The 10,873-nt window shown below is 33.3% G+C and overlaps 2 protein-coding genes across 2 annotated transcripts in view; one reads left to right on the top strand and one right to left on the bottom strand.

Annotated features, from left to right (window-relative positions):
* LOC106099475 (leucine-rich repeat and calponin homology domain-containing protein 1-like) overlaps window positions 1-4,316 on the bottom strand; it is a 36,055-nt gene extending 31,739 nt beyond the window's left edge. Inside the window, exon 1 of the mRNA XM_013278034.1 lies at window positions 4,090-4,316. Within this exon, the coding sequence (XP_013133488.1) occupies window positions 4,090-4,309 (220 nt within the window). The 5' untranslated portion in view covers window positions 4,310-4,316. The remainder of the gene's footprint in view (window positions 1-4,089) is intronic.
* A 272-nt stretch (window positions 4,317-4,588) lies between these two features.
* The window catches only part of LOC106099866 (elongation factor G, mitochondrial), a 7,785-nt gene continuing 1,500 nt past the window's right edge, over window positions 4,589-10,873 (top strand). Inside the window, exons 1-9 of the mRNA XM_013278547.1 lie at window positions 4,589-4,772; window positions 5,054-5,200; window positions 5,587-5,906; window positions 6,318-6,556; window positions 6,974-7,353; window positions 7,610-7,848; window positions 8,240-8,401; window positions 8,804-8,922; window positions 9,509-9,721. Coding sequence (XP_013134001.1) covers window positions 4,698-4,772; window positions 5,054-5,200; window positions 5,587-5,906; window positions 6,318-6,556; window positions 6,974-7,353; window positions 7,610-7,848; window positions 8,240-8,401; window positions 8,804-8,922; window positions 9,509-9,721 — 1,894 coding nt within the window. The 5' untranslated portion in view covers window positions 4,589-4,697. The remainder of the gene's footprint in view (window positions 4,773-5,053; window positions 5,201-5,586; window positions 5,907-6,317; window positions 6,557-6,973; window positions 7,354-7,609; window positions 7,849-8,239; window positions 8,402-8,803; window positions 8,923-9,508; window positions 9,722-10,873) is intronic.

Here is a 10,873-nt window from a genome sequence, read left to right as displayed (position 1 = left end):
CTTCATTAGGATGCAGGGACGCGGAGGCGTCTACGTGGCGCATAAAAATGACGTGACGCCTATTGTAAAGGTAGCTTCGCCAAAACTATGGAGTGGGCTTTACAGTCCTATGCAAATGTAACCAAAAGAGTTTACGATCAATTCCTACGTTTGTTTATGGAACATAAAAAGATTTCTTGTCCTATTATACAAGGACGAAGGTAATGAAGCGACGACATGGAAATTGTAAAAGGGTTGTTATTAAAGTCCCTATTAAAATACATCAAGGGTTTCTGTTAAAGTGGACATTATAAATTTATTTCTGTCCGAAATGAATTCGGTAAACACGCAGACTGATTCAAGTGTTTTCGCAGTGTCTGGAATAATTTAATTAATTACTGATGAGGAACATTTTCGCCTCATTAAAAGTTGCTCTCAGACGAGTTTTACACAAGAGAATTGGGCAATCTTATTCTCTTAAGTATTAAATGTACAGTTAAATAATATATTTGCACCTTTTAATTTGGAAGTACCGTACGATTTGAGTAAGTCAAGTAGATCTAAATAAAATATTAAACTCAAATTCAGTACAGGACTTCTCCATCAATTTTAAAAATATTAAAAGCATCCAGATCTAAGAAAGTAATGTTAAAAATGGTGGCACAATAAGTCTTTACAGGTAAAATTTATAAAACGTCTTCATTGTCATGTGTATAACTCTAAATTGACCATAACAAAAGTCCTGTCTACAATAAAACGACAAGGAGTCGCCTAAACACTAGCGCCACTTGTACAAATTGATTTCCTTGGCTGATTGTAACATGAACCTGTCTTATCACAATGACCGTAGGGTTCATTTTACATTACAATTTGTATAAATCCTGGTTTGTTAGTGTTATCGTCGCTCCCTCGTATCCGGAGTGGAGTAACGCTTGGCGGGCACGTTTATGCACCTGTCGCCAGTATGGCGTTTCCTATACAACTTGTATAGCGTTATTCTATCCCCACAATGACGAATAAAGTTCACTGTCTGCTTCTCGCTGTGGGTATCGACTGTGATATATTGTATTGACATCTATTGCTGTCTCACTTTTTTCAACTAGAATGTGAGGGATGAATTACGTATTCTGATACTCTCACTTACGTGGATAAACCTGTCTTCTATTATAGCTATCGTTATATTTTTGATGTCTTAATTAATTAACTATTAAATATCACGAAGGTAATTTTAATCTCATAGCAACGAAATATTTTTAACGCTACATTTTTCATAAATTTAATGTTTAGGTCGGGTCAGGAGTCTTTCACTAGTAAAATTCAGGTCATGCTAAGTACGAAGTGAGTGTACCGGTTGAATTAACAACTAAGCAATTAAAGTTGGTTAATCAAAGGAACCTCCGGGAACGTTCGTTCATAAGTTACCGGGTTCTTAGTAAAACTTCAGTTCATCATAGAGGGCAATTTTGTATATGGTGTCTACATCCATCTTTAAATATGCTTAGCTTGTAATCTGTGGGCATGCTTTGTCCGTTATTTGGTGGAAGACATGGTATACACAATAATTGACTTTTATTAACAGAAAAGGGTAGCTAACGAAACATCTGATCATCAAAAGAGCTCTTTATGTTGTCAAATTACTTCGGAGAAAACTTATGTTTAAAAGTGCAAGTATTTACATTTAAGTAGTACACTATACTTAGAACTTAACCGGTGGTCTTTATGGTCAAAAGTCAAAGTATTCTTATTATATTCAGTCATCAAGAGGTCACTGGTGCGTTTCGTCATATTTTATCAAAGACTAAAGAGTCAAAGAAGAGCTATTGGCATTAGATAACCCACTACGCGTATTGTGACATTTTTGGGGTCATTTTAATAAATCTGTTACTTTGTTATAAGGTTTCAATGAAGGAATAATAATTATACTTTATAAGCTTTGTGTTGGATAGCACGGACGCTAAACCTAGATTTTATTGACCTATCTTTGGTAAGTCTAATATAATATAAAGAAATAAAAGAATAGCAGTAACTGGGTGGTTAAGAATGCCTTAGTAAAGATTTAAAATGTTCACAGACTGTGAGTACGGCGGTAAGACAATAAATCTTTCACTACATGTGCCGCTTTCATGCGTCATCGCCCGACTGGAGATGGTCGTTAAGTGTTACCACTCGAAACTATAGGCCAGGCGTTACTATCCTCACTTGTTTATGTCGGGACATTGAATATGTGAAGCAATCCAACTATCAATGATGTATTGTTTTGTCAAGAACAGTGGCGTCGTTATCGATAATTTCTATTTCAAGAACTGTATTGTCTCAAACATGAATAAATCGCTTACTTGATTTATAACTTGAAGATCGCTGTCTAGTATACGAATCTCTACTTCATCACCGAATTACCATTGCCAAAATCTTCAACAAAAATATATCTCTATCTTTCATTTCGTCTGAAAGAATTGAGATTACGATATTTGTTTAGACAGAAGCCTACGATCGTGTCAGCTTTTACGTAAAATCTACTGCAGCGAATTTACGATCAATAAATACTAGGCCTGGTTTTTAATATATTCAGATATAAAAAGCACTAAATCGTATCAGGACGATAATTTACATGAGACGATGAGATCTACTATAAAAGTTTAGATGGATGGACTGACGGATGTTTATTTCTACGTATCACTAGAACAGGTGGATCTTGCTGAAAGGCGTACGTTGAGCATAGTCTGGAACATAAGCTACTGTCGTAGGGAGTAGCGATAGCTATTCAAAACATCGACGTATTTGGCATTTTACTATGATCAAGATTGGGAATAATGTTGAATGCCTACCTACTAGGTAGGCGTAAAACGTAAATAAAACCATTTTTAGAACGCAGAACGCTGGCTCGGAACTATAAAATACGCCCAATATAGATTTAAAATAAAGCTCCATAACATATTCTTACCACAAACAGCTTGCATACCCTTTTTGTTGGAATTAAGCATATTTGTATCAAAAATTACACAATTACTATAATAATTAACATCAACAAAATAAAAATTAGTAAATGTGCCTGATTTTTTTTTGTTAATTACTTTAATTTAAGAATTTTCAATAAAAACCTTACAAAAGTACCGAATATAACATTGAACAATTGTGTAATATTGTGTATTTTAACAATAATGTATACAGTAAATTAAACTATTACATTAATAAAATTGAAATGTATCCAGTTTTAGGCAAACTAATTAACAAGTTAATAGAACCAATCCATTAGTTAAACAACAGTGTCCATTTAAATTAGGCCTCACATTACATGCCCATCCCTAAATAAACACCCACCTCTAGGCTTTATTTCCTTCACTACTTTTAAATTTAAAAACAACACTATTTCTAGTCAATTACTCAATAGGTATATAAAATTGAAGGATTTTTATTGATTTACATTATAATACAAAATTTGTTACAATATAATTTATCAATGAAATTGAATTATTAAAAACTTGTTGCTTATGACTTTGTAAGGAATTAAAATAAAATAGCATAAAGTATAGCCTATGTTACTCAGTGATAACATAGCTTTTCAATGTTGGAATATTTTTAAAATCTGTCCAGTTGTTTTAAGTTATTCCAATACAAAAATAAATACAAATCTTTCTTCTTAAAATTTGTATAGCAATAATTATTCAGCCAGGATTATTTTAATGAAAATTTAATTAAATAAGTATTCTTATTAGATTAACCATATAATTATCGTTTGAAAACCTAGTGATTGTAGTCATTTTTATATTATTTTGCTAAAGTTATGGACAATCTTTAAAAACAAGAAGACAGCTATGGATTTACATCTTAAACAATAAATTTTAAAACAAATACAAGTAAAAACGAATTCAAAAATACAGAAATGTTATTGTACAGTAGGAAAACATCGTTTTATCTTCAATCGATTTAAAGTGATAGAGCTTATGAGAGATAACGCTTGTGCTTGTAATAACAGGCCGTTGATTGGTAAACAAAAACAACATCTAATAACACTAAAAACGCCGTTACCATGATATAAAATGTATCAAAATACGGAATGAAGACACAGATAGGTTGTGAATGCAGGACGATTTATTTATAAATTTAACTTACCGGCCACAACTGTATCACTCAAGTCAAATTTCACTGGTTTAGGAAACTCTCTTAACTTCCGCCCACTCAACTTTAATTCACCACTTAAGTAAGCATCTTCAAGAATCCTTTCTAAAGATTTCGTTAACTGACTATGAATATTATTGTGACCATTCATATTTACATTCACACTTGGCCGCAACACGGCCATATTCTTTTTGAACTGAAACGAAACTGACATTTTTAAATTTGTCTATGCCATGACAGCGGTGAACAGCAAAGAGCAAGTCGAGCAATGTTTCGTTTAAAGAATGGCTAACTTCATTGCGCTGGAATAAAAGCATTTGTAAAAGAGAAAGTTTAAAAGAGGTTTAATTTTAAAGTTTTATAACGCTCGATTTGAAGATCGATTTTCAGATTGAGTTGTATAAAGAAACTTCTCTATTTTTCTCAATTATAATAGTAGAAAAAAAAATGATAAAAGTCAGCTGTCAGGCTGTCAGGCGCAGTGTCAAATTGACATTGACATTTGGCCATGGCAACCGTATTTAAAATCGAGCATAACCTATAATTTTGCGCTGTGCAGGCTATTTCATGATCGATTAATATAAAGTAATAATACAATTAAAATGACACTAATAAATTTATATCGGATAGCAAATCTACCGAAGGTTTTGAAGATCCTAAATGTCTGCCAAACACAGGTATGTTGCTAACAAGTTTCAAATTTTTAAATGATTTTCAGATCAATTTCGTATAGTATATTAGTTTTTGTTACATAATTTTAAAAGTATTTTACGAAACGAACTGTAAAGTTTTCTCTAAGGAAATTCTTTGTGTCGATAAAAGTAAGAAGTACAAATTTACCAAATGAAAAAGAAATCAATAAATAACGTCGCACAGATTTACATGTTAAATAGTTACATAGATTTAACTCAGGGCAGTGCAAAAAGTTTGGATACTATTATACTTATTTTTCTTTCAGCCATATTCCTCCCATGTAAAATTTGCTGAGCATAAAGCTTTGGAGAAAATAAGAAATATTGGTATCTCAGCTCACATAGACTCTGGTAAGACAACTCTTACAGAGAGGATATTGTTTTACACAGGTCGGATTGATGCTATGCATGAGGTGAGGTTCTGTAAAATTATAATTAGTGTTTTTCATCTCTGTTTACCGTAGTAACAGAATTTTAATACAATTACTTGTTTATTACATTTTATTCATGAAAACATGGTACAAAGAACATTAAACTAAAAGGTACCATCAGGAAAATTTAGAAGAATCATATTTTTTAGTAGGAATCATCATTTACTTGTTATTATCTCTCTTTATATATGGTTGAAATGCCAGATTTTCGACTAAAGAAAAATGCAAAAATCCAGATGCATGGATCCTCAGATTTGGTTAAGATGTAGAGCATAGTCTGGATAAACATGCTTCTAATTACATTTTCTTAATTCCGCACAGACAGGTTTATGAACAGTTAGTTAATAAAATTAATATATAAATTTCAGGTAAAAGGTAAAGACAATGTTGGTGCGGTTATGGATTCAATGGAATTAGAACGTCAAAGAGGCATAACTATTCAATCTGCTGCTACATACACAATTTGGAAAGACCATAATATCAATATTATTGATACACCTGGCCACGTAGACTTTACAGTTGAAGTGGAAAGAGCTTTACGTGTGTTAGATGGTGCAGTTTTAGTACTATGTGCTGTAGGAGGAGTACAAAGTCAGACGTTAACGGTGAATAGACAAATGAAACGCTATAATGTACCTTGTCTTGCTTTTATTAACAAGCTGGATAGGTTAAGTGCGAATCCATCAAGGTTAGTCTGGTTTTGTATTGTTCTTTGAAGTTATAAATCTTGCAGTCTATTATTCCATTATTTTTTCAGTGTTAAGTACTTGGTATAGGAATATTTAAATTAATACAATCATAAACTCAAATTATATAAACAAATCTTTGTCTTCATTGTTTATGTTTTTATATTTTTTTTTTGGCATTGAGTTTGTATCGGTTAAATAAACAAAAACCACTCAAATTCTGATGTATTTCTAGATTACTATTCAAGATACCAGAATCTGCTGTTAAAGAATTTTGGCATGCAGATTGATTCCTATTGGGATGTTTTCTCCTTTAGGTCCATTAATTTGTGGGCCGATCAAACCAGTGAGAAACATCCAAATTATTTATCAACACAAAGATTGAGTAGTTTATATGTGTTGTATTATTACAGAGTATTAAAACAGATGCGCTCAAAGCTGAATCATAATGCAGCCTTTCTTCACTTACCTATTGGTTTAGAAAAAGAATGTCAAGGTATATTAGACCTTGTGCAAGAGAAAGCGATGTATTTTGATGGTGATTATGGTGAGAAAGTCCGTTTGGATGAGATACCACAAGACAGGAGGGCAGAAGTTCAAGAGAAACGTCACGAATTAATTGAGCATTTGTCAAATGTGGACGAAAAATTGGGTAAGATTTTTTAACATTTATCATACATATGTTTTTTGCTGCCTACTTGGGACATACAATTTTTATTTTACGTGTTTTATGTCAAAAAATATACTATTTTTTACAAAAAATGTAAAATCTATCACGTTTTTTTTTGTCTGATCATTCTAACTTATATTTTAAATTCATTTATATAATATTTTTAGATAGTTCGAGACAAATGACTTAAAAAAAATATGGACGATCGTTCATACCAACAATACTTGTTAATTATTTTAAAACTAACACAAAGTCAAATATGTAAAGATATCGAATGTTCTATGGTGACGACTAGAAATGTACTGTCCGACTGAAACAGCTCTGTTCGACTCCTAGCAAGTGTTTTATAAAACTACCCCCCACTTATCCTTCCGTTTCCTAACAATATTTTAATTTCAGGTGAAATGTTTTTAGAAGAAAAAACACCTACCATAGATGAATTGAAACAGGCAATCCGTAGGGCTACATTAAAACGTGTATTTACACCAGTACTTCTAGGTACAGCGTTAAAAAACAAAGGTGTACAACCATTACTGGATGCGGTACTTGAATATTTGCCACATCCAGGTGAAGTTGAGAACACAGCTATATTGAATGAGAAAAAGAATTCCGAAGGACAAAATATATTACTGGATCCCAGTAGAAATGATAAGAAACCATTTGTCGGTTTAGCTTTTAAGTTGGAATTGAGTAAATTTGGACAATTAACTTATTTAAGATGTTACCAGGGTATGTTGAAACGTGGAGATAATATTTTCAATGCTAGGACTGGGAAAAAGGTATGTATTTTTATAAATAGATATTACAATATTTCAAATAAAAAGAATTGTTTGATTTAAGAAATGTTCGAAATACATTTAAAAGTAAATTATCTACGACGTGATTATTAGATCTATAAAGTATTATACTATTACCTTTTTCAACGATTTTTCAATGAACTTTTCAACATATTTTTAATCATGTTTTCAACAAGTTTTTAATGATATTTTAAACTGTATTTGAGAAAAAATCAAATATTTCCTTTATGTCTTTTAGGTGAAAGTGTCTCGTTTAGTACGTATGCATTCCAACAATATGGAGGAGGTGAACGAAGTGCTAGCAGGCGATATATTCGCGTTGTTCGGTGTCGATTGCGCGTCAGGTGACACGTTCGTGAATGATGGCAAATTAAACCTGTCATTGGAATCGATACATGTCCCCGATCCTGTCGTCTCTATGTCAATTAAACCAAAGAATAATAAGGACAGAGATAACTTCTCGAAAGCGGTAGCGAGGTATGTATTGAAATATATAAGCTAGCTAATTTATATTTTGTACTAACGAAATTATGATAAAAAAAGTAGCCTGTAATATTCTCGCGTGTATTACCTACGTAAAACTTTTTAAAACTTATGTCATTATGAGGTTTAGACAGTCTCAGAATTTAATTTTTTTAAGATTTACAGTTCTATTTTTTCTTTCAAATGTCTAGCTTTAAGGGAACAGACTAAATTAAAGGCTAACTATGTGGTGGTCTAAACCTACCAGGGCGCATCTGTTTCGTTTTTATCTACTTTTACATCAATTACCCCCTGGAGGGGGGTAGAGAATCGAAAAAAAAGTCTGAATTATCATGTTTTTGTATTATTGAGTGCTGAGACTTAGTAAAACTATGTATATATTTAGGTTTACTAAAGAAGATCCAACATTCCATTTTCGCTATGACGGCGACAACAAGGAGACGATAGTTTCGGGTATGGGCGAGCTGCATTTAGAGATATACGCTCAGAGAATGGAAAGAGAATACAATTGTCCAGTCGAGTTGGGAAAACCTAAAGTTGCCTTCAGGTGAGAGAAATAAATCTTTTTAAATATATTAAAAAAAAAACATTTCTATGCTCTTTGATTGTCTTTGTATCAACCATAGACAAAATAAACATTAAAATTTACAAAATTAATATAAAAATTATATAGTTTAATGGCTGCTGTTCATAGTATTTAATGAATTTAATTTCGTCCTTGAATCTAATTGAGATAATTGCTATATTCCCATTTTATGGCCAAATTCAATTCTAATGACTGTTATCCAAAAATTAATATGTTAATTCAATTGTTTAAACTTTCAAAAAAAGGCTTAATTCAACGTAGCGCGATAGCAAATAAAAGAAAAATTCACAGTGAAGATGGACCCCTGACGTAAATGTGTCGTAAAATGTTTTTTTTTTAGTTTGATGTTATTTATATTTGTAGGGAAACTATGATGTCTCCGTGTGAGTTTGATTATTTGCACAAGAAGCAGTCTGGCGGCGCGGGGCAGTACGCGCGCGTCAGCGGCGTCATGGAGCCTCTACCTCCGCAACAGAACACTAGTAAGATATCTATGTAGATATAAATATGTATTTACATATTAACATATCTACATTTCTACATATCTACATATTAACATATCTACATGTCTACATATTAACATATCTACATGTCTACATACTAACATATCTACATGTCTACATATTAACATATCTACATGTCTACATACTAACATATCTACATGTCTACATACTAACATATCTACATGTCTACATATTAACATATCTACATGTCTACATGTCTACATACTAACATATCTACATGTCTACATATTAACATATCTACATATCTACATATTAACATATCTACATATCTAAATGTTACATATTAACATATCGACATATCTATACTAATATTATAAAAAGGAAAGATTGGTATTTTTGTATATATTTAAACTCAAAAAATAGGTCGATTCAAATTCACTATTAGAAAACTGTACAACGTACCTATAAATAATACTAAAGCTTATGGATGTTTGTTGACAACTTAACTAATGTTTTGCTTAGAAGAAGTTCTAGAAACACATGTAAATTTAATTCCGTGTGAAGTAAAAGGGCACCGATAATGAATACAAAAACACAATTTCAGTGTTAGAATTCGTGGATGAGACGATAGGTACGAACGTCCCGAAGCCGTTCGTGCCGGGCGTGCAGCGCGGCTTCATCGACACCTGCCAGAAGGGCTACCTCTCCGGACACAAGATATCCGGCGTCAAGTTCCGCCTGCAAGACGGCGCTCACCACATCGTGGACTCCAGCGAACTCGCCTTCTTCCTCGCCGCTAAGGGGGCGGTTAAAGATGGTGAGTTAGACACATTTTTCATACCATTATAGTTAACTTGTCTTTTTTTTATAATATGAAGTGGCACACGAGCAAGCGGCCACCTGTATCCACAGAAATGTAAAGCGATATCTGCCCATAAACATACGCAATTGCAGATGCGTTGCCTACCTTTAACTGACGGAGGAGGAGACGCACATAAAGAAGATATTTCCCCTTCCTATGCGTCTCCTCCGTCAAATCCACTTTTCCTTCCCATCCTGTCCTCTTAAGAAAAAGGTGGAAAGGGAAAAGGACCAAAATTAGGCCTCCGGCACTACACTCATCAGACAAAACGCGGAATTGCTTCCACTTCACGTCTGTTTTCTGTGTGGTCGTGGTATTGCTGGGAGCGAGCCGGACCATTCGTACGAAGATGTTAAAGCGGACTCTACCACTGTTAAATTGTCCTTACAGAGGGTCAGTACAGTATGTGCTGCATACATCTCTATCAGCGAATATAATGTATTCAATCCCTTACGCATATCCTGTCAGACAATCCATACATACTTTCTTTGGTCTACTTTTACAGCAATCCTATTCAATCTTACCACTGTCTTGTTTATATCCAAATCCTCTCGTCGCATATGTCCATACCACGAAAACCTTTTGCTTCTCAATTTCTCGTCCACTAGTGCTACTTTCACACTTCCTCTAATATACACATATATATGCCGATTGCAATTTTATTGCAGGGGAATTTATTGTGGTTTTACTACATATGTTGGTTTAATTTTTTATGGCAATTACAAATATAATACAATATATCGTTAGACCGCGCCCACTTTTGACTAAACTATCGTAAAACTGTTTAGTCTCGCTTTGATTCCTATGAGCTTATATGAAGCGCACACTACTTAATTTCTAGTTGTGCAACTAAACAGTTGACTGGCAAAGCAATAGCAATCGCTGTGTTATGCGATAGTTTAGTCAAATGTGCGCACGCTCTTGACTCTCAAATGCATGATGCATTTATACATCAATCTTCACTTTCACACCCAATAGGTGCCGGAGGCCTAATTTTAGTCCCCTTCCCTTTCCACCCTTAAGAAGAAAGGATGGGAGGGTAAAGTGGATTTGACTGTGGAAAAGACGCATAGGAAGAGGAAATGTCCTCTTTATGTGCGTCTCCTC

This window comes from Papilio polytes, unplaced genomic scaffold (assembly GCF_000836215.1).
Source record: "Papilio polytes unplaced genomic scaffold, Ppol_1.0 DF824102.1, whole genome shotgun sequence".
NCBI classification, from domain to species: domain Eukaryota; kingdom Metazoa; phylum Arthropoda; class Insecta; order Lepidoptera; family Papilionidae; genus Papilio; species Papilio polytes.
Note: the sequence above shows the minus strand (reverse complement) of the source record. Positions and strands in the feature narration are given on the sequence as shown.